The following is a 24,593-nucleotide window of genomic DNA, read 5'->3' as shown; positions in this document are numbered from 1 at the left end:
ACTGCAACTTGTTACACAGAGGCTTGGGATCAGAGTCTCCCAATGGTACCCTAAAAAAAACCCAAATGGTTTCCTACCTTTTGTAACTGTTGTTCTTTGAGGTGTTGCCCATGGAATGGACATGAGCAAGCACTCAAAGAAGAAACACTATTATGGAAGTTGCTAGGGTGACCAGATGTCCCGTTTTTAAAGGGACAGTCCCATTTTTTGGGACCTTTTCTTATATAGACACCTATTACCCCCCACCCCCATCCTGTTTTTTCACAGCTGCTATCTGGTCACCCTAGAAGTTGCTGAATTTTTAATTGAGACCGCATATAAGTGGTGAAATTCTGGACCAACTGAAGTCAATGGAAAAAAACTCCTGTTGACTTCACTGGGGCTAAGATTTAAGTCAAGATGTTCTGGCCCTCACCAATAAAGCTAATATGAATATTATAACATGCCCTATTGCAGTTAAAATCATTAGATTCAATCCATTTAAAATAATACATATTTTCTAATCTCATCTATGAAGCAGATTCATAGAAGTTGAAATAAAATCTTTCTACTGTACAACTGATTTTGTAATTAGCATTGTATTCAAATGCAAAGTAGCACCTCTGTGAAGGTCAACACTATTTAATTTCAAAACTAAGAAAAAATTTCACTTCCCCTCCAACACGCCCATACATTATTTTTAAGCATGGTTGTGGTCAGAAAATAGACTATATAAAATACCCTCCTTTTACTCAGGAAGCCTGTTCTCTATGTGTATTCTGAATTATATGTGCTTTAGTGACAACAATATTTTTGACTACATTATAGAGGTGTGCCAGCTCCACCATAGTTAAAGTTGAGCAGTGCTGTCTGTTTAAAGGCCAACTCTTCCAAGTGCTCTAAAATCCACATGCTTACTCAGACTGTCTTGAAATTTGTTGGCTCATAGGAGTGCCAATAGTGTTAGTGATCCAAATTTGGGGTCATTTGATTTCCTGAAATATACCTCCCCCCAAAACAGCATTTTACAAAATCAAGAAGTTCTTATAATAGAACTTCTTTGCACACCACGGGGGCTTAAACCATGACTCTAATTGTTCCCCATGTGATCGCAGTCACTCAACATTTATCTCAGCTAGTTCATAGTAACTATTGCTCATTTGGGGAAGGAAAATTGAAAATGTGTTAAAGGAAGAGTCTGGCACTCTATAATGCTATGTGCTAAAACTCAAGAGCCAATGAGGTTGAAATGTGCACATGCAGCAAGCCTAGGGTTTCCAGCCAGACAATTGTCACAGTAACTGGGTGGGGCTCAAAGAGATGTGCTGTGACTATTAAACCTGAGTGACATTCATACGCTGTAAGTTTGAACTCTACCGGTGGCAGAAATCTGAGCATTATTTGCAGGCATATTGCTACTATCTCCTCTATGAAGCCAGTTTTGTACTTTTGGGATATGTGCCCTGCTAATTTGTACTAGGGATGTAAATATAATTGAAAAAGTTAACTGTTTAAATGATTAAAATTATATCGTTTAATCGATTGATTAAAGAGAAAGGGGTTGGGGTCACTCTGGCCTGTCAGCCGGCCTGAGGCTGGGGTTGCTCCTGCTGGCTGGCTGGCCCGGGGCTGGGGTCAGCTGGACGGCCTGGGGCTTCCCCGGCCAGTTGGCCTGGGCTGGGATCAGCTGGCCGGCCTGGGGCTTCTCTGGCCAGTTGGCCTGGGCTGGGATCAGCTGGCCGGCCTGGGGCTTCTCTGGCCAGTTGGCCTGGGGCCGGGGCTGGCCAGCTGCCCTGGGGTGGGGGTTAATGGTTAGGATGGGTTAACCGGTAAGACTGCTTACCGGTTAACCATTTAGCCATTTAATATTTTACATCCCTAATTTGTTCTGCTAATTTTGAAGGGGCTCTAACTATTTTCTGAAAGATAATAAATTACAAACGCTCTGTGCAGATAGGTGAGAATGACTGCTAGGCATATTGCTACTTTTTCACCAGGGGGATTATAATAGCAGAGTGCCAGCACTGATTACCTACAGGCAACACCAAAGGCAGTTAAGATAACTTAATCGTCTTTCCTGAACAATGGAACCAAGTGTCATCAGAGGAAGGTGGTCAATGGGTTCCTGATACTCAGCCCCCTAACATGAAGTGGTCACAAGAGTTTTAGATTCTTATAAGGTTTTTGGTGCCAAACTAGGGCATGTGGGGGGATTGAAGCAGTGAGGGGGAATGTAAAAGGTGTTGCAGCAGTACTAGGGTGTGGGGACTGGAATAATGCCAGGAGAGGGGCTTAGGGCTGCGGCAAGTAGAGCAGGGATTAGGGAGGGTGGATATATAGAGATGCGTGTTAGGATCTCTGCTAGATGTGTCTGTATGCCAGGATCTGGGGTGTCTGAGCCTCTCTCCCCATCCCCACATATGCTGAGATCTGGGGTAAGGGTGTGAGCCCCTCTCCCTGGTCTCCCATGTGTGTACTGGAATCTAAGGGGGCTGGACAGCGTTAGGGAAAAGGCCCTACTGGAGATGGTGGCCATTGTGGGAGCAAAGGGCCCAGATGTAGGGAGAGATGTACACCCATCAGGAAGGAAGCACATGACCTGCTATTAAGCTGCTGCCTGTAATATGCCTACAGCAGCAGAGTGTGCCAGAGAGCAAGGAACTACTTTTGAACTGCTAATCCCTTTCTAAGTGCTAATGCTTTCATGGGACCAGAACGAGAGGTTTAGCTCACAGTTCAACACTGTGAAATGGACCATGACTATCTTTTCATTTTTGGCCCGGTCAGCAACTTCGCCCTTCAAAAATCTCAAAGCACAACCATAACCGTCACTGCAGAGGGGATGACCAGTTATGAATCACTTAGCATCCTTTATAATTACCTACTCACAGTTGCACCTCAACTTCAAACCCAGGTGATAACTACAGCTGCCACAGTTAACATTGTCTTCTACAAATAACATTACTCTTTCTACTCAAAAACTAGGACATTAACCCACAAAAACTATGCAATGTAGAGTCAAGATTGCACAGGGGTATCTTGTGTCCTTCCAGAGCATCAGGTTCAGCTACATTCAAACGTTTGAAAATGAAATACGATGCCCTCAAACATTTATAACACACATACTAGCATTCTGCCTTTTCGGTGCAGTACATTCAGGAAATAGGCATATGTCCCCTGAAAGACACAGTCTAAAATGAGCTCTTTGCTAAGGCAAAACTTGTGTTAGGTAAGGTGTATGAACAGGAGCTACCTACACTGGTCTATTCTCAAACACTTAGCCTAGCCCAGAGACACCATCACATTTGCTAAATTTTACCACCCTTTACAGCGCCTGCAACTTTACACAGAGGATGGCATTTAACAATACTTTCCACTTACCTATCATTAAACCCACAGATCACTCTCATATCCCTCCTCACTGATGACAAATCCCATAGAAAGACCCTTGTGCACCATTATTTGACAAAACCTGCAGAACTTAGCACTGAAATGAGGCATACTGGATCTCTCAAGGTACACCTGAACTTCTTTCTTTTGCTCACACACACAAGGGGGAGGTAGGAAGTCAGAGCAAGATAATTGGCTCAGACTCCCCCACTCCACATGGGCAGAGTTCCCTCAGATCTTTTCATATCACAGTTAAAGCTCTGCCAAGCTGATCCAACTAATGCACCCTCCATTCCATAAAGCTAGACCTAACTCAGTGAACGCAACTGGAGGACATGCAGATAACCCCCACTGGCTACTGCCAACTTCAAAAGGTCAGAGTTAAGGTTGCATTGGCATGTACATTAACTGTATTTCCTGGTTTTCAGAGGATATGCTTGAGTGTAGCTGAACTCAACCTTTTGGAAGGGCAAAAGTTACCACTGAGCAACCTTACCTGTGGGTTAACTAAGTACTTTGTTGGTGAATTTTAATTCTGTTTGTTCACTTTGCTGTACAGAGAGTGACCCATATTCTATTCTGGTTTGTGCACCATCAATAGAACAGTTAATTAAATCCCATCTGTAGACTCTTTACTCATGATTATGCTCAAGCCAGAGGAACTAAGCTTGAATTTCAGGTCCTAGGTTAAGTTTGTAAGAATGGTAATTAAAGAAAACCTTTTTCCTTACCGAGGGAGCAAATCTCATCTAGACGAAATTGAGAAGCAAACAAGGAATCCCATTATGCCAATGTAACAGCCATTAACGATATGAAATATAAAATATCAGGCCTATAGCTACTCTCTTAAAATCATGGGATGAAATCCTGGCTGTATTAAAGTCAATGGCAAACTTTCCATTGATTTTAATGGGACCAGGATTTTACCTGTTCTCCTTTACATACTGAACTTTATTCTCATTTATTTCTCACTGAATATGCAGGCTCAGCAGATTTTAAATGAATATGCAGGTCAGGGTTTTCCTAATGGGAAGATTTTGGTTCTCCTTTCTCTCTCCTCTCATGTGTCTTCCGCTCCAACTGTGACCTTATTTCTTCCTCTTTTTTCTCTATTTATAGTTGTTTCCAGATTATTGTTTCACTTTAGTATTGGAATACCTTTGCACTCACCGTCTCCTGAAGTTTTGTATTCTATTTTCTTGGCTTTGCCTCCTTTTACTCTTCTTCACTTTCTTCTCTGTTCATTCCATCTCTGTCTCCAGCCTTCATTTCAATCTTCTCTTCTCCCTCCTTCCTACCCTTGCTATCTCCTTCTTTTTGCCATTCATTCACTCTCTCTCTGCTACATTCACTCTTCTCTGAAGCATCCCCTTAGTCCTTTGTTTTCCCTCCCTACTTTGCCCCAGAAATAGGCTCCATTTCATCCCTTCTTGGCCTTCTGCAAGCTTCTGTTCCTATCTGATGCAGGACAGGTGGGAGAAATGCAACTAAATCGGATGAAGACTTTCCACTTGCAACATAGAGTCAGAATTAATCAGATTCCATATTGATTTGGTTTTGTGCAGGCTCAGGATATTGTCAGGTGAGTTCACTGGCAACATGTGACTGGTCTGGTGGTAGTCTTTGAGGTGCACATGTACTCAGCCAGCCTGCTGTCAACTGCAAAGTCTTAGCTGGCTGATTTCTTCTTTGGGCAGCCAAAGGGGCAACCAAAAGCTGAGACAGAACACAAGTTTTTGTAAAGCTGATCCAGATGGACCTTGAAAACGGGGACATTCCCACTATAGATGGTTTATACCTCCATATGTAGAACCTAAATGTACTTCGGTTCATTCATATTTAAGGCCCAACTATATCTGAAGTTGGAGGAAAGACAGAAATGTGCTCTTTCCTCTTGTGTTTTTTTTTTAAATCAGTTGTTCGATAACTGATGTTAAAAACTGACACTCAGTGTGGGTCTTATGGATAAACATATTTCTGTTCAGGATCTAGATCTTGTTGAGTTTGCTTCCCCCCCATTACTAACATGGTAGTAGTTCCCTCCCACACTAAAAATTAGAAGTAGAAGGAGGAACACACTTTCCTACATGTAATATTCAAGTTGTGTTGATTTTCGAGCCTAAATACATTGACAGATGAGAAGTGCAGCTTTCAGTAGCTCCTTGTTACTGGTTACTACTGTGCTGCTCCTGCAGTTAGTAATGTGGTGTCAAGAACAATTAAGACAATTGTTCATTTAAAGCCTCAAATATTGTACAATGCATCTATTGTAAATGCCAAGATTTATGTAGGGAAAAAATCTTTGTAGCATCACAAGTTGGTCATCTGCCTTACAAATCATGCTGCATGTAATTCCTGAGGTTTATGAGATCTGAAAATAATTGCAATTTGCCTGACCCATTCATCTACTAAAACCAGCTGCAAAGCATCTAATCTTCTCTCTACACAATTTTTAATGGTTTAATTAACATAGTAATCACTTGGATTTGGAAATACATCTTGCTTGTATTATCAGTAACATGTACAATACGCAAGTTGATAAAGGATTCACTGATTTACAAAATGCAATCATCTCTGACATTTATTACAATGAGAACAACATTACTGTTTAATCATTAGTAATATAAAATTACTTTAAAAATAGAGAGGTCTTTGAGAAAACAAGAAAAAGAAGCCTTTTAAAAACAGATCTTATTTAAGAAGCATTGCATTTCATTGTACACAGTCTTGTACTGTATACCCACCTAGAGGGGAAAAACTATTAAAAAAACAATGAAAGGGGAAAAAATTGCTGCCAGATTAACCAGCATAGTGAATTTCTACACATTTATAGGTACTTTAGTAAAAACATATATTTACTTTTCTGTAAACATCAACTTCCATTTAGATTCTGCATTTATACAAATCAGAAAGTACCAGTATGAAGAACATTCAAACTTTTTATAAGATTAATTCAATATAATGTACTAATTGTTTAATGAAAAGAACAACAAAGGAGAAAGCAAAATATGCAAAGAGAAGCAAATACAGCAACGTGGCCCTGGATTATCAGTTTGAATCTCTGGTCCTTGTGCTCTGCAATGCAAACAAAATACAATCAAAGCTAAGAATCCTGCAGTACAAGGGATGGTTAAGTTACTTTGCTGAACGGGGCCATGTGTGTATGTGAATTTCATTCGAGGGAGCTCACATGATGGAAAGCAGTTGCTGCTGGGAAAAAGTAAAACAGAAGAGATGCCCTACACAGGAATTTCAATCATTTTGATGGAGTCACTGATTTTAATCTGTTAATCAAGAACTGTAACTATAGAAACAATTAATTAATTCAGTTCCGGTATTTTCCAGCAGATGTCCTCACAAGTCAATAGTGTCAACCAGGGATGCTACCATAACACAAACTCTGGGGTGGAGAAGGAAAGGAGAATAGATTTAAATTAAGGTGATATGAAAACCTGTAAATAAAAACAAGGTAATGGTAAAAATACACTATTTTATTTATCATCCTTAAATACAATCTTGAAAGATTATAAACAAAGGGCAAAAAAATATGGCATGTCACTGGAATCTGAATGAATAAATGGTTCTAAAATGGGTATTCACAGTACTTCAATTCTGTTGTCAGGCTTTCTATCTCCTTCTCCAGCACTGAAAAAGCAAAAAGTTCTAAAAGTGATGTTCTATCATTTTAAACATTTAAATGTGAAGAGTGAACAGCGTGTTTCAGTTGGGGAATAACATAAAACCCTGAACAATATCCCTTTTTCCTACGTAAGAATGTCACTATAAACCTTATCATGGACATACAGTTGATGTGATTCTGCCTGCACTACTTGCTAGAGGCAAGGACATACAAATGTTGCCACCAAATGGAGTTTCCTGTAAGCATGAGATGCCTTGGGTATTCCTGTGAAATTGCAAGCAGATGAATTTATAAATAAAGGTGATCCTCAGAGTTAGCTCAATAGCCGTGAAGTTTTAATACCACAGTAAAATATTTATCTTACTTGTTCTTTCACATAGTGGACAATCAATGCTCGGTACACTGATATCTGTAGAATTAATAAAATAATAAGACCCGCTTGGCTACAGATTCACTTATCCAATAAAGTATTGTTTCTGTAAGGTTATAAGGTAATTTCCCATAGTGGCAACTGATTTCAAAGAACTTTCCCTTCTACTAAGAAAAACAGAAATATTTCACTTACTGTTCAGTACTATGAGCAAGGGATAAATCATTTTTCCTTTTTTTCACTAGCAAAATTTTAGTGCTTATGTCAGGGAAGGCTGATAACACTAACCAAAGCAAATAAAATGTGACAAGGTGCTTTGAATGCTTCACCCCAAACCTCAGTTCATCCAAAATACAGTCTTGAGATGAAACATCCCTTTTTGTTCTCAGCTCTAAAAGAATACAAACAGTGCAGTGGTTTTGTAATAAGCATTTGTCCTGGGCTAGGTTAAGAATACAAACTTCGGTCTTTCTAAGAGGTAAGAGTACACTGTGTTGCATTATTATAATTATTTGGGTGCCCTCAAATAATTCTGACATTCAATGTGCTTTGGGCACTTAATTCCCTTAGGTTCCTTTGAAAATCCCAGCCATAAGTAATACACTCTCATTCCCCCTACCAGAGCTACTACTGTTAGTCTGGTAGGGGGGATACCCATGGATATCCATCTCGTTAAGTTTTTCTGCCCCATCTCCATAATACCTGACTGTCTAGCTGTGGATTGGAATCCAGCACAAAGGGAGTTCTTCTTTGGAGAGGACATATCCAAAAAGAGAGAAAACATGTGAATAAGAATTTCTGAGCAACTTTGCGAGACTGAATGGGAAAAGAAACTGAGAAGCTATACCCCCTTATGTGAAAGCTTGCAAACTTTTTAATGACTCACCATCACTGTTAATGGTGGAGCATGCATAGTCTCATTGAAATTTAGGGCAAGAAGGGACTTCAAAAGATCATCTAGTCCATCCATAACCAACTGTGAAATGGGACCCAAGAAATCAGTTGATGTTATCAAAGTTTTCCTTCTATATTTTCTATATCTACAACTAGGTGAAAGGTGGTATCACCATTTAGAGAAATAAAATTGGTTACAAAACCTCAAAGTCTGAGGGCTCTTGTTAGCATGTCATTCGATATTTCAATAGCATAAATGGCTGTATTCCAAGAGGCTTATTGCGCTCTTTTTTAAAAATATGGCAATTTTTTTGACTTGATGTCCATATATGACCATGTTTCAATGATGCAGAAATGTCATGCTTCTTGATCGATCAAGGAAACATTTTATATAATAGCAATTTGCAGTTGAAATAATAACTTGAGCTTGCTGGAAAGACTCTCTGCATTTAATTTATCCTGAGAAGAGATTATTGCGGATTCTAGAATCTGAAAAACAAGTCAAATACAATAAATTACAATGTTTGAGTTCTCTCAGCTTATGTGCAGGGTCCTCTTCAATTGTCCCTGAGTGGAGATATTTTCCGTAAACCATAACTCTTATTTTCCCTAATCACAAATTGAAGCATAGAACAACTTTGTAATATAAATATTTCCATTTTAAATAATGGATGAAAATATACAAATGAAAAATTATAACTAGACGCCAGCTACAGTGTATCGCTTGTTTGTTCAGGTTCACTCCATTGACTTTTCTCTTCCTTCTGAAGCCTAACATCCAGGAGTTTAGATCCTAAGCAGATATTAAGTATCTGTACTTAATACACAGGTTTGCTGTAGAAACACTGTGTTATCAAAACAGACTGCATATACAAAGCTATACATAATACTAAAGCAAAACAATTCATGGTCAGATTTTCCCTGTGGCTCTGGGCTCATTATGCAAATGTATCAAAGTCAAAAACATAATCCCCTGATAGACTAAGTCATCCAAATGGGACTTTTCTTTTCCAGTAAACTGTATAAGGATAACTGTACGCATATCCAAAGAAACAGGATATCATTTTATTGGATGTCTGCAGGTAATCTTATCACACAAGGGAATGGAAGAATCTGTGGCATGGCACAACACGATACCGTATTCTAAACAATTAAATAGAAGGTTAAATGATATGTAGCATGATAAAAATCAGTAGCCTCCATATTTTAGGCACCACTGATTAATTTAAAATAAAATTTACTAAATTGAAAAAAATAACGTTGTCCATTGGTTAATCTATTGCACCATCTTTAAATGAAACAGCACTTTGAAACTCACAAATAAAAAAGCAGCACTCTCTTTTAATACCAACACCGCTGTAACACATACCTTAGCGTGGCATGCAAATCCATATCTGCAGTCATTTTTTGTATTAACAAATGGAATGGTTATTTTCTATTTCAAATATTAGTAGCATAACATGTAAGTGCAGATCATTCTGGCCACAAGTGTGGTAAGCCTTAACAAGTGTGTATTACAAGAGCATAAAATGCATAACATGACACTTACATCCAAAAACCTCTCTTTTTTATACTGTAACAAAGGCCATCCTACAGGTAGAATTACAAGTTGCTGGACCCAGATCTTCAGTTAACAGGATTAGTGACCTTTCCTGGTTTTATTTAAAAAATAGAAGCAGTCACCATCAAAGCAGAACCATTAACAATTCAGTCAAAAGAATGCCATAGTTCCATTGAAAAAATAATTTGTCCATTTAGTAAACTCCATTACATGGGAAAGTTTTCATTATATAGGCATGTTAGAGTCTTACAGTGGTACTGTAAAGTCTTTCCTGTTGGGTATACATTTGTACAACCGCTATGATATGGTATATTATCAATAAAAATTGGTCAAACTGAGCTAAGCTTCACAAGACCACGCACTGAGTCTTCATGCAATGAATCTTGGCTGGCTAGGCTCAGGACGTGCATGGTATGGCTGTGTGTTATAGGGCTCCCTGCTGGCAGCATACCAGGAGGTGATGGAGCTTCCTCAGGAGTTAGAAACTGATGACCTTCATGTTCCTCTTTTAATGGTATCATGTCTGTCAAACCTGTTTCTGATGTGAGATTTGGCATGGAGGACGGTGGTGTCGGCTGCCCTAGGGTTAGCGTGGCACAAGGAGCACCGATAGTGGTCTTTCCTGGTAAAGGTAGCTCTTCACTAGTTATGCTGGGTTCACTCTGTAGTAGTGGTGTGGCAGCAGCCTGTAAAACGAATTTAGTGCTCTGAATGCACTGATCTTGATCACACTGAAGGGGGTCAAAACCCATAGAGGGCAAACAAAACAGAAATGGGAGGATGTGGACAGAAGAGGTATGAAAAAAATGGGACGTGAGAAGAAAGAAGAGAGTCATTAGTATCATTCCATGGTTAGACTGCTGACAAAAAAAAGAGCATGCATAACTATACCAGCTGCATTCTCGGATGAAAGTCAGAGTAGATTATGATAAACATTACAGTGCATGAGAGTCAGGGACTTCAGTTGACTCTAAAGAGCTACTTTCTAAACAACTTTAACGTAATTAGTTATTATTTATTCTTACTTGAAAATCTTGGAAATGCCTAATGATCAGGTTTTGCTTGGTTCGCTGCATATTTGGACAAAAGTGGCAACTCAAATGTCACTGACTCCAAAAAGCATTTCAGCAGGCAGCTGGACAACTTTAACACAGCTCCTTTTACTCTAGGATGGCTAGAAATTCAGAAAAAATCTTAAGACATATTGCAAATATCTTTTTGAGTTTTAGAGCACTAGGTGTGTCTTCTATTTATTTTATCAGGCTTCGTGTAACCTTAGAATTACTGTGCTACAGGAGAGCTTTTTCAGGGCAAACATCCCTTTGAATGCAGCCAGTTTTGTAAAAATTCATCTAGTAATACAGTCTCATTGCCCAAGATTTTGCTTCCCAGGTTGTTTAAGCTGTTAATATTCTTCAGCCAGGAGATGCGTACAAAACAATTATCAACCTGCAGCTTGGTTGCATAGACTTGATAGAAAAGTTCACTTCCAGGATTTTTTATGCTGCTTATTCATTTGTTTAATCTTGACAGTGTGGAGGACCAAAACACAGCTGATTAAACATTTGTTTTCTGGCAAACATTCAAGATTTTTTAAACATAATGGACCAAATTCACTCAACTATAACTCCATTTAAGCCAGTAGAATTACACCGGGAATTAATTTGACCTAAAATCATTTACAAGGACAGTATTTGCAAAAATTAGTCAGTCAGTCCCCAAGGTGGCTGAGTTGTAAACCACAATACCGTAATATGTCCAACTAACTAAAAATTAGAACACGTTCATGGGCAAACCATTGATTATAAGAACATAAGAACATAAGAATGGCCGTGCCGGGTCAGACCAAAGGTCCATCTAGCCCAGTATCTGTCTACCGACAGTGGCCAATGCCAGGTGCCCCAGAGGGAGTGAACCTAACAGGCAACGATCAAGTGATCTCTCTCCTGCCATCCATCTCCATCCTCTGACGAACAGAGGCTAGGGACACCATTCTTACCCATCCTAGCTAATAGCCATTTATGGACTTAGCCACCACGAATTTATCCAGTCCCCTTTTAAACATTGTTATAGTCCTAGCCTTCACAACTTCCTCAGGTAAGGAGTTCCACAAGTTGACTGTGCGCTGCGTGAAGAAGAACTTCCTTTTATTTGTTTTAAACCTGCTGCCTATTAATTTCATTTGGTGACCCCTAATTCTTGTATTATGGGAATAAGTAAATAACTTTTCCTTATCCACTTTCTCGACACACTCATGATTTTATATACCTCTATCATATCCCCCCTTAGTCTTCTCTTTTCCAAGCTGAAGAGTCCTAGCCTCTTTAATCTTTCCTCGCATGGGACCCTCTCCAAACCCCTAATCATTTTAGTTGCCCTTTTCTGAACCTTTTCTAGTGCTAGAATATCTTTTTTGCGGTGAGGAGACCACATCTGTACACAGTATTCGAGATGTGGGCGTACCATGGATTTATACAAGGGCAGTAATATATTCTCAGTCTTATTTTCTATCCCCTTTTTAATGATTCCTAACATCCTGTTTGATTTTTTGACCACCTCTGCACACTGCGTGGACATCTTCAGAGAACTGTCCATGACGACTCCAAGATCTTTTTCCTGACTCGTTGTAGCTAAATTAGCCCCCATCATGTTGTATGTATAGTTGGGGTTATTTTTTCCAATGTGCATTACTTTACATTTATCCACATTCAATTTCATTTGCCATTTTGTTGCCCAATCACTTAGTTTTGTGAGATCTTTTTGAAGTTCTTCACAATCTGCTTTGGTCTTAACTATCCTGAGCAGTTTAGTATCATCTGCAAACTTTGCCACCTCACTGTTTACCCCTTTCTCCAGATCATTTATGAATAAATTGAATAGGATTGGTCCTAGGACTGACCCCTGGGGAACACCACTAGTTACCCCTCTCCATTCTGAGAATTTACCATTAATTCCTACCCTTTGTTCCCTGTCCTTTAACCAGTTCTCAATCCATGAAAGGACCTTCCCTTTTATCCCATGACAGCTTAATTTACGTAAGAGCCTTTGGTGAGGGACCTTGTCAAAGGCTTTCTGGAAATCTAAGTACACTAAGTCCACCGGATCCCCCTTGTCCACATGTTTGTTGACCCCTTCAAAGAACTCTAATAGATTAGTAAGACATGATTTCCCTTTACAGAAACCATGTTGACTATTGCTCAACAGTTTATGTTTTTCTATGTGTCTGACAATTTTATTCTTAACTATTGTTTCAACTAATTTGCCTGGTACCGACGTTAGACTTACCGGTCTGTAATTGCCGGGATCACCCCTAGAGCCCTTTTTAAATATTGGCGTTACATTAGCTAACTTCCAGTCATTGGGTACCGAAGCCGATTTAAAGGACAGGTTACAAACCTTAGTTAATAGTTCTGCAACTTCACATTTGAGTTCTTTCGGAACTCTTGGGTGAATGCCATCTGGTCCCAGTGACTTGTTAATGTTGAGTTTATCAATTAATTCCAAAACCTCCTCTAGTGACACTTCAATCTGTGACAGTTCCTCAGATTTGTCACTTACAAAAGCCAGCTCAGGTTTGGGAATCTCCCTAACATCCTCATCATTGGCAAAGATATTGTCCCTTCTTCAAAAAAAAATCTATACCAAGGCATCAGTTTTGAGGTAACTGCCCTTTAAGGGACAGGCTAGAATCTACAGCCTAGGGGTAATCAAGGAGGTCATGCCCACCCTAGGGTTGGGCTATCTAAACATGAAGAGGCAGCTGAGGGAGTAGCAGAGCGGGTGGTGATTTCTCTGTCCACCATGCTGTGAGTGGTGATTTCTCTGTCTCCAGGAGACCGGCCTAATCAGAGTCACATAGTTGGTGTTATGTCTGAGAGTTTTGAACCAGGGTCCGGAGGTGAGGGTCTTATGAACCATTTGTTGTAATTGCTCCTACCCTTATGCCTTATTAAAGAGAACATGCTATTTTATTACCGTATTTTCTGGCGTATAAGGCGACTGGGCGTATAAGACGACCCCCCAATTTTCCAGTTAAAACATAGGTTTTGGCCTATACTCGCTGTATAAGACTACCCCCCCTTCCGAGGCAACACCATTTAATAACATCAGATTTGATTTAAATAATTTTAATTAAAATGGTTTTGACTTAGCGGTACTTACAGGGAGTCAGAGGGCTCTGGGCTGCCCGCTGCGGCGGGGAGCCCAGAGCCTTTTAAATCAGCACAGGGACGTATGTAGCCGAAGCTACAGTATGTTTATACCCGGCGTATAAGACGACCCCCGATTTTTTGGGGGTTGTTTTTTAGTATAAAAAGTCGTCTTATACGCCGGAAAATACGGTAGTGTGTATTGGCTTCTCCTCTGTCTTCCCCTGCTGCTCCCAGGCTGTTAAAGTGAGCCTACTACTGCCCCAATCAGGGGAAATTAAGGTGGAGCACAGCACCCTACTCACACCCCTGAGTTATGTAAGTTTTGCCAATATAGGCTGTCGTGTAGACATATCCTTAATCAATTAACCATCTAGGTCGCCTAAATGGTTGAACCGGCCTTGATTTCACCCCATCCCAAGTAATTAACTAAGCTATAGCCTCTGCATCAATCTTATTAGGAATGCCCTACAAAAATGGAGTCAGCATTCTAATCCTTCCAAAGAGACAACAAATTCCATCTTCTCTGAGAAGTACTAGTCAAAGACTATACTCTTACATAACAAAGGCTATAACCACCAGAGCATACTCATAATAAATAATTTTAGCAGCTGATTTATTGCCTTAGTGATGTTTCAGCATTTATCTTCAAAAGCAGATAGTTGCCTAATGTGTTCCAGAACCATAAAAGTACACAATTTAAAATAGCATGAAGGCAATTTACTTAGATTTATGTAATGGTCTGTCTTAAATCATTTTTATTGAATTCAAATTCATTGTAACTGAACCAACATCTCAAAGATACTGAGAAAGTAGCTTGATAAAGCTCCATGAAAAAGGAAGCCATACATCTATCAGGAGTTTCATGTGTATAAAAGAGTATTCTCTTTTTTCTCCACTTCCATGAGTCCTCGGCTTTTCTGAAGGTTGGTATCACATCTGATTTCCTGACCGCTACTTTCTGCCTGGTAAATCCCCAGCACGTTATCTCTTTTCCAAAATAATTTTCAGTAGTTTGGTAAATTCGTGAGCTAAATCCTTAATACCGTAAGAAGCCTGTCATCTGGACCAACTGACTTATAGCTGTTCATAATTCCCTAGTAATTCCTCCCCGGCTTTTTATCAATTGCTATTTCTAGTCCCTCTTTTAAAAATACTCCTTCCAACAAGCCTACACACCACAGTCCTCCCCTCAGGGGAGTGATCACGACAATTATTGCGAGGGGGATGGGGGTGGGGGAATGAATCTAATAAGATACATGCTATACTTCACTATTCATTCACATTGCGTTTTGTTGCCTCCTTGACTTTGCATAGTGTCTAATACCTAGATTTCAAACTCTTCATGGCAGGCACTATGCCTTTTTACATGGTTTGTAAGTCACCTTGCTCACTGTTGGTGCTATATACAAAAGATTACTAAAGAACAACATATTTCTCACTTCTTACTGTGTTAAGATGATTTCCTACCAAATGTGTAGTTATGCCAGTTCATATATACAGTACAATAGTTATTAAAGATTTATACACTGTCAACTTGTGATAGCAACAAATTACTTGCATGGGTCAACTAAAGAAAAGAGAACAGCTGGAACAGATCAGTGACAATCTCTAGTGCTTTTTTGTTGTTCAGGTGCACCATTTCCTTACACAGCTTCTGTTTAGGTTTCCAATATTCTGCATTTTATGAACAGTGATCAAATATGCAATTTTTTATGTAAAATATAACAGTAAACAGCTTTCCACAATCTTAAACAGGCAAATCTAGGGACGTACTAGGTTTTAAATTTGTTCTGAGAATGGATTATAGTGGGATTTATATTATATGAGGCATATGCATGAAATGAATCTCTCAAATCTATGGCATTTTTATGCAAGTATACCACTCTTCAATTTGTGATATACTCAAGCTATCAAAAAGGAATTTGTCTACAAAATAATCTGAAGGTGTTGCCTGATTACATGATATGTTTCCTGGGTTACACAAAGTACAGGGGGGAAATGTTAGTAGGAAGTGCCCTCAAAGATATTCCACTGAATTTTTCAATATTAAAATTTTAGATTAAAAAAAAACCCAAAACCCTAAAAAGCCAACAATGGGGTATCAAACTATTTATCACTCAATTGTTCAAAAAGATTAGAGTTAATCCCCTTGGCTCCTTCTTCCTCTAGATCCTATCATCTGATTTTGTTAGCTATACACAGCTTCCCTCTTTTTACTGGAGCAGCCGACTGAGCCTGAAAAATACCGGATCAAGTGCTTGTACGTACACAAGTTCGATTGTGTATATTATATAAATATATCTATATCAAAATTTGTCATTTTGATATTTATTTTCACACCAACAGCCATGTACCAAATGCAAACTGGACAATGCGAAAAAGCTAATTCTTTACTTTATTTCACAAATAATTGATACAAAGACGTATATGCACACAGGTTTTCTGAAGAAAATTAGATTTGACCCCATACAATTATTAGAGCTCTTGTTCATATTAATATAGCTCTCACACTCTAACACCACCAGCAGCAATTCTATTAGTTTTAAATGCAAAATTAACTTCATAGCTAAAATTCTCTAACAGCAATGTCTTTAAAAATGTTACAATTCTTGAAGTATTTAAGAAAAGGCTGCACAACTGAGTTCTCTAATGAGCTACAAGTAAAACACAAACATTAATAAATGGTTAAGAGGAGGACTGGTTGAACTGAATGATGGCGTTATGACCTAGTGGTCATAACTGAAACCTGGTGAGATGAAACACGTAACTGGCATGTCAGTTTAGATGTGCACAATCTATATGAGAAAGATGAAGGGATGGAAGGTGGAACTGTATATCAATGGACACAATGCCAGCAAGCTATCTTTTGACAGTGAAGGATAGGATGATGATACACTTGGTAAGAATGGAAGGAATTGTGTTTGTGCAGTGCCCAGTGCAGTGGGGCACCAATCCCAACTGGGGCCTTTAGGTGATGATATAGTAGAAATATTTACTACTAATAATAATTATAATGATGGAAGGAATGAAAAGCAAAGGAAAAAGTACAATGCTACAGATCATGTGGAGAATAAGAATTAAAATTTCATGGATCAAACCTGAAAGTGCTAAAAAACATAAGATAAGTCCTTTCACGAATATCCTTACCCAGACATCTGGAGGGTAACAAACAGATGTGAATGTATGAAAACAATTCCTAGGATTTGTGGAGGGCAGCTTTATGACTCCAACTGGAGGCTGTACATCTTGCAGAAAGGGAAGAAATGGAGGACTGAGAATAAGAAGGGAACTTGGCACCCGTGACTGTAAACTAGCAAGGTACTAAGGAACTGATGCCTACAATGCGATAGCACAAATGTTAGATTTTAAAAAGGAAGTTTTAAGGAAATGAAGAAATGGGCCAAGCATGATGTAAAGGGTGGAAATATTAAGATTTACCAGTTGGTAACAAGGTGGAGAATCCTAAGAGACACCATTCTTAACAACAAACTATAATTCCTCTGAGAGGTGGTGCGGGTGGGGGTAGGGAATGCACAGAATGAAAAGTATTACGTGTTGCTTTATAATGGATTGCCAAAAGAACTGAGGGTAAAAATACCCTGTATTAGAAATTAAATAAGAATAAAAAGAATCAATTCAGGCTTGTAAAGAAAACATAAATACAAGAGAAATGCAGATTGACTTAATGGTAGGCACAAGGAGTAAGGAGAATAAGAACTTTCACAGATCTATAAGAAAAAAGAATAGAAACTAGGAATAAATGAGGAGAGGGTAACAGACGATTCCATAATGGCTGAGATACTGGAATCCTTGCTTAACCCCACCCCCAAAAAACAAACAAACAAAAAAAACCCTAACTCTTTAAACAAGAGAGAAGGTATTTGGTCAATTGTGAAGTAATGAAGACCTTGTAAAAATAGCAAATGATAAAAAGCAGGGGAGGAAAGACTTGGGAAATATGAACAGCTATGAGTTAGTTGGTCCAGATGACAGGCTTCTTAGGGTATTAAGGATTTAGCTCACAAATTTACCGAATTACTGAAAATTATTTTGGAAAAGGGATGGGGTGCTAGGTATGTACCAGGCAGAGGGTCGTGGTCGGGAAATATAATGTGGTACCAACCTTCAGAAAAGGAAAGTGTGATCCCGGTAATTACCATTTGGTAAATCTAATTTCAGGTCCTAGTAAAATAATGGAAATATTGAGAGAAAAAACTTTGTAAACATCTAGAAAAGAATGGAGCCACCAGTTTGTGAAGAACAAATTACACCAAACTATCTCAGTGTCAGTGCTTTGAGAGAACTGCAAAATCAGTGAATGAAGAGAATGCAGATGTAATTATCAAGATTGAAGTAAATCATTTAATAGACAGCTACACAAAATCTCAACGGCAAAATTATTGCAAATGCTCTTAAATATAAAAACAATGCCACAGATTGTAAGCAGGATGATGGATCCTAAATAAGGAAGGACAGTGATAAAAGGTACTGTATTGCACTGGAAGGAGGAGGAGTGTAGTGGGTTGCCATTGAGATTGGTCTTTGAGTTAGGGTTAATTTTAAAATCCTCAGTGATGAGATCTTAAACAGGGCAAACACCACATTAAATTCACAAATGATACTGAACTAGAAGATGCTGTGAGAAATGAAGATATAAAACAAAGCAGCCTAGAAAGATTAAAAGATGGGAGCTGGAATTAAAATGAGATTCTGCCTGGAAAGATGCAAGTCAGTGTGCAAAATATTCTGAAACAGTCAATTTTAATTCAACCTGGAAAGAAATAATGAGGGAGACACAGAAGTGATAGTACAGAGAATATTAGATGAGTGATCACTGAATCATGGCAGAAACAGGCCAATGAGATTGTGTTCCATAGATAGAAGCATCACAGTATAGCGCAGCACACAAAAGTGATGACTGTTCTCTGTAGGGTTTGGTGGGACTGCCCCTGGAATTTTACATCCACTTCTGGGAACATGACCAACAACAGGAAGGGGAGACAGACCAGTGAAAAAAATGGAAAGTGGGTAGGAGGGCTTGACTTATGCAGAAAGATTTATGGGTTGATTCTACAAAGACTAACTCAAGTGCTTAACTTTACATGCTATGATTGGTCCTACTGAGTTCAATGGCACTCAGGGTACATAAAGTTAAGCCCACAGGAAGGATTGGGACATTAGAGAGCAAAATGTGCAGCTAGATGTGACTAAAGAGGATCATAAAAACCCCTGCCCATAAATGTTCAAGAACAGAGAAGAATATTTTGGGTGAATGGGTTAATTAGAATTAATGCCTTGAAATTAAGGCAAATTGAGAGTGATATTGGGACAATGAGCTATACTAGATCCAGGTTTGCACCAATTAGTTTCTTAAAAATGGCACTGGTAATTATTGTAGAATAGCACAATGATCCATGGCTGCATGTAAATGGGCTGAGCCCTTACCATGTCCTTAACTGAACTCACAGATGCAGGGCTAGTGCCCAAACATAACCTCCAGTCCAAGGATAGGACTTTTTTTTTTTTAAATAAACTAACAACTCCACCACAAACATATGGCTTAGCCTAAGCTTCTTCTCTCAGCTTGGTTGTCCCTCCAGGACCATCTGGCCTTAGCTCTGTGGAGAGCAGCTCTCATATTTAGGATATAGCCATGTCTTTGGTGGTCTCTCCAAAGGGTATTTCTCTAGATAGTCTTCTCTCTGCTGCATAGCCTTTGCCAGTAAGGAGAGTTGGTGCCAAAAATCTGATGCAATGAGATCTGTACCGTCCAGGCAGACTCTCCATGTACTTCTCCAATATTATCAAATTCGCTAATTCTATTAATAGCTGTGTCTTGAGCAGGGCCGAATTAATGCCGGGGTTTTAGGGGCTGCAGCACAGGGCCTCAGGCTAAGGGGGGTCCCGCAAAAATAAATCCATAATTATATACAATTCAGTGGTCAGCAACCCATCAACTGCGATCAACTGGTCGATCCTGGAGTCTCTGCCAGTTGATCACGATCTCCCAGCCGCTAAAAGTCCAGCAGTGCAGCAGGGCTCAGGCAGGCTGCCTACATGCCATGGCCCCATGCCACTCCTGGAAGTGTCTGGCTGCTGGCACGTCTCTGCGGCCCCTGGTAGGAGGGGAGACGGCTCCATGCACTGCCCCGACCCCCAGCACCGTCCCCGCAACTCCCATTGGCCAGGAACTGGCCAATGGGAGCTGCGGAGGCGGCGCTTGCTATGCTGCAGATGGAATAGGCCTTCACCACTTGACTCAAAGAAAAAAATCTCCACTAGCTGTCAGCAGTGGTAGCTACAGTATTAGCAGTTATCCTACAACAAAAATAAGAACTAGAGGGACGGTCAGTTACAGATGGAGAAGGTGTCATTCTATCTGCTGTTCAGCAGTACTTACACAACAGTAAAAACATCACAGAAATTCAGGATAAATTGATGTTTCCCAAGTGAGTTCGAGGTCATGCCCTACCTACTTAGCAACCGCTGCTAGGTAAGCAAGCTGTCACTGTGTTGTAGCAAAAGCAGCCTGTAAGACAACTGCAAAGATATACCCTAGGAATTATTTTGGGGAAGTCCTATAGCTTGTATTATATAGGAAGTCAGACTAACTGATCACAATGTTCCTTTCTGGCTTTGGAATCTATGAAAAGACTGTAGAGTGGATATTTGAGGGTTCTGGAGGAGTTTGTACCTAGGAGAAAGACAGGACTTGGCAGATAGCTGAAGACAGGCTGCTGGAATCCTAACTGGAAATGGAAAGGCTGGTAAGGACTCAGACCTAGCAGCAAGGCTAACTGAAGGTGACAGGAAGGGAAAAAACTTGTAAAGTGGCAGAGACCAAGGTCCAGGATATGAATGAGGATGATTTTTTAATGTAGCTTAAAGATGGAATGGGACTATCACAGAATCATAGAAATGTAGGACTAGAAGGGACCTTAATAGGTTATCTAGTTCAGTCCCTTGAACTGGCAAGTAAGCTGGGTTCACCTGAGGAGGAACCTGAGGTTACGAGTGGGGTCCATTGGAAGGTACGAGAGCATGCAACTGAGAGCAAGGAATGTGAGGGAAAGTTGGAAAAGGAGCTGTGAGGAGCAACAAAGATATGTTTTGTCACTAGACTATCAGACTGGCTACAGAAAGGAAGTTAAGAACCCTCTTCTGAACTATGTTAAGTATAAAAAATGAACAATTTTGGATAGGTCAGAGATATGACCTTGTGCTAAAGATCAGGATACTGAACAGCTCAACAAAAGTCAGGGGAGATTTTTGGAGGTTCAAACGTCATTGAGGCACTTAACTCCCACTGGAAACCAACTGAAGGCAGGCACCTTTCTCCCATTTGTGTGTTTGAAAATCTGCCCATAACATATATGATGTGTGGTAGTGTGGGTCTTTGGCCTATAAGTTCTAGGACTGGAAGGTATAGCAGCTTGAGAAACAAGATGTCAGAGACTCTTAAAAATATTTCTATATGTAAACACATGTCCTATTCAATTTTCCAATTGTCCCTTGTGAAGTCATTTTCAGGCATGAAGGCTGGACAGTTGTCATAAAGGGTTCAAAGTGACTATGTTCTCTTCTATGGCTTATCTTCATCCAAGGTTTTTCCCATCTCAGGTCCACTGAAATTCATTCCATCATGAGGCAAGTCCTAGAGCATTTGAAAATCTAATTCCAGTACCTAAAGCTATACTACTTTGTGCCTACGTACATCACTCTTTATTCAGCAGCGTGCACTGGTTTGACTGAATTCCCCCTTTACATTTGATCATCTCAGTACATTTCATGATCAATGTTCCAAGATCTTTCCACTTTTCCAGAGATACAAAAGCTGTAAAGTCAGTCTGTTGACACCTATTTGATCATGAATATCTGGTAGGTGATGAGTAGTCTGTTCTTATAAAACGTATGTGTCACAGTGACTTCACCAGCTTCAGAGGTCCCAGGTGCACAAATATGACTGTATTAGTGAATTGAATTAGGCACATGCATTGAAGCATATAAACTATAGTATGGGCATATCTATGTTGTAGAGCAGGGGTTCTCAAAATTCACTGCACCACGACCCCCTTCCAACAACAAAAATTACTACATGACCCCAGAAGTGGGCTTTGGCCTAGGCAGTGGGACTCGGGCTTCAGCTTCGGTGCTGGGCAGTGGGGCTTGGGCTTCAGGTTTGGCCCTGGGTCCCAGAAAGTCTAAGCCAGCCCTAGTGACCCCATTAAAATGGGGACCCAACACACAGATTGAGAACCGCTGTTGTAGAGAGCTCTAACAGAACTTGATGCTGAAAGCAAAGGCTAAATGCATAGATGGACTGGGATGACCAAAGAGATCTGCTGGAAGAGACTCCATATTATGTCTATATAATTGTTGCAAAGTGACAGAACAATATGACAAAGACCTACTGCGGCTAATTTGTCTCTGTAATAAGAAACTCTGACAGAGTCCAAGGAAGTTTGGCTGAGGGTGTCCTGAAACATTTCAATATATTTCCAGGATTTTACAGTTTGAGGTAATCTTCTTGAGTAGAACTTGCACTGAGATCTAGCATGGCCTGCCCTGTAGGTAGCTGACAAAAAGCTTAAGATAAATGCCGTGATTGTACTTTAAGTCATCAAGGTACTTCTTGATAAAAACTATAAAAAATAATAAAACTTGTTAAAAAAATAACATTATAAAGAAAACTGACAACCATTCCACTAAATTCTTGCAGCAATAAACGGAAACAATTCTAACATTTTATAGCAGAATCTTTATAAAAGTTTAAGTAATAGTAAAGCTCACAGAGTCATGAGAAGTGTATTCTTTCTTCAGTCAAAAACCAAGACTGGAATTATGCTATAAGGCTGTGGTGAGAATTTATTTCCCTCCCTCCCTTTGAGGAAAGAAAAAGTGCATAGAGTCCATACATTTAATGAATCTTTAACATAGCCTTACAATCTACGTACTGGAAGAACAAGAGGTCAGAAGTGGGCATCTTTGCTACTTATTCTCTTCTTGGCACTGGAAGTCATGCTTTTCTAATGTGAGGTCCTTTGCCATCAAGGGGAACAACAGGAACCATTGGCACATTTTTGGAAGATTTATTAAAGTTTTGAATATGGTATTAAGGTTGCCTGTTGTTCATTAGAAGTTCAAAGTCCCCCTCCTTTTTCTCAAAATGCACCTCCCATCTTAAATATCTCCTCTTGTTAACCTGTCCTGTATAAATATGTGCCAGTCTAGACAAATGTGCACTGCACAGGCAAAGGAAAAAAGAGTATGTGAGAAGAATACGATACCAAATGATACTCTGTTCTGCAGAACTGATGAATCGAGGTACATCCATGACAACTGAATAGTCCAATTCAAAACAAGGCAGGTATCAACAGGATATGTCAAAGTGACACTGTATATTCAGTAGCCAATAGATTTCAAAGTGTATGGAAAAAACCACTTATTTTTCTATTGTCCATGAGGAAAAACTATCATTATTGTATAGATATAGATAAAAACCTTGATTTCTTACTGCATAAGCCTATTGCAGTATAGTTAATGAATAATTCCACCTATCAGAGTGGTAGCTGTATCCAGTTAGTTTATTACTTGATTAGTTCACATGAAAGCGGAGAAGGGAAACATTCACAGGGATCTTGATGAACAACACTATGGGATGGTTCCTACCATGTTGCTCTGAGACTGTGTTGCCCCATACATTGTAATGCCATTTGATGGTGCTGCTGGCTGTGGGGTATCTGGCTGTATAAATCCTCTTCTGTCAATTAGACTACAGCATAATAATAGAAAAAACAACAACACACAAGATTGTTAGAAAGATTGTTCTGATTAATAATTCTCCACCCCCAGTAAAAATAGGTTTCAATATTACATCATCAAATCTTATGCATCACCACTACCTTCAAATATAATTCAGATCTGAGAAATGTGACTTCACCTCAACTCACCAATAGCAAAAGAAAATTATTTACCTGCAGCTGCTTTCCTACATGGAAAGTGATTATGAGAAGAGGCACATTTCTGGATTTCTGCCTCAGGCATAAAATTTGGATGCTGACTAGCAAATAAAAAAGAATTTGGAACCTTTGAGGGAGAGACAGATTGAAAGACCCCATAGTGCACTCTGCATCTGTGCCTCTTCTGAAGTGTCTACATTATCTTCTCCTGCAATTCAGCTTCTGAATTTGTTGCCAAAGGCTGAATCCCAAAATTATGTATCTATTATAATTTACTTAACAAGGAATTATCATGAAAGAAACAGAGGGGAGCACTAGTGTAGAATATTTACCAGTAGTTTTACTAATCTTATGCATCTCTGCCCACACCACAACCTCCACTATAGCGATCACAGACAGTGCTGAACCCAGAGGAGTATATAGGAAATTTTAAAAACAGAAGTCTAGTGTAGACAAGGCCTAAATTCAGATAGGTTTGTGTAGAATTTTAACACACAAAGATAAAAACAGAGGGAACAGTGTGAGTGAAACACAAAATGAACAGTCTGGTGAAGAACTTGAACGAAGCTGTTTGCTGGAATTCTGAAAGTAGTGTGATCACACTGTGTATTATAGGCTGCACATTGATTTTGGCAGTTAATATCTATGT

At 39.4% G+C, this 24,593-nt stretch overlaps 1 protein-coding gene across 6 annotated transcripts in view; it reads right to left on the bottom strand.

Moving 5' to 3' along the window:
- LOC123366829 (palmitoyltransferase ZDHHC14) overlaps positions 1 to 24,593 on the bottom strand; it is a 328,341-nt gene that overhangs the window by 159,678 nt on the left and 144,070 nt on the right. For 4 of the 6 annotated variants that reach the window (XM_045010625.1, XM_045010624.1, XM_045010626.1 and 1 more), the window contains one exon: positions 23,655 to 23,757. In XM_045010625.1, coding sequence (XP_044866560.1) covers positions 23,655 to 23,757 — 103 coding nt within the window. Of the gene's footprint in view, positions 1 to 5,932; positions 10,566 to 23,654; positions 23,758 to 24,593 lie in introns of those variants that run through there. The other 2 variants (XM_045010630.1, XM_045010631.1) reach the window with 2 other exon arrangements.

The sequence above is a fragment of the Mauremys mutica genome, chromosome 3, assembly GCF_020497125.1.
Source record: "Mauremys mutica isolate MM-2020 ecotype Southern chromosome 3, ASM2049712v1, whole genome shotgun sequence".
NCBI lineage: Eukaryota > Metazoa > Chordata > Testudines > Geoemydidae > Mauremys > Mauremys mutica.
Note: the sequence above shows the minus strand (reverse complement) of the source record. Positions and strands in the feature narration are given on the sequence as shown.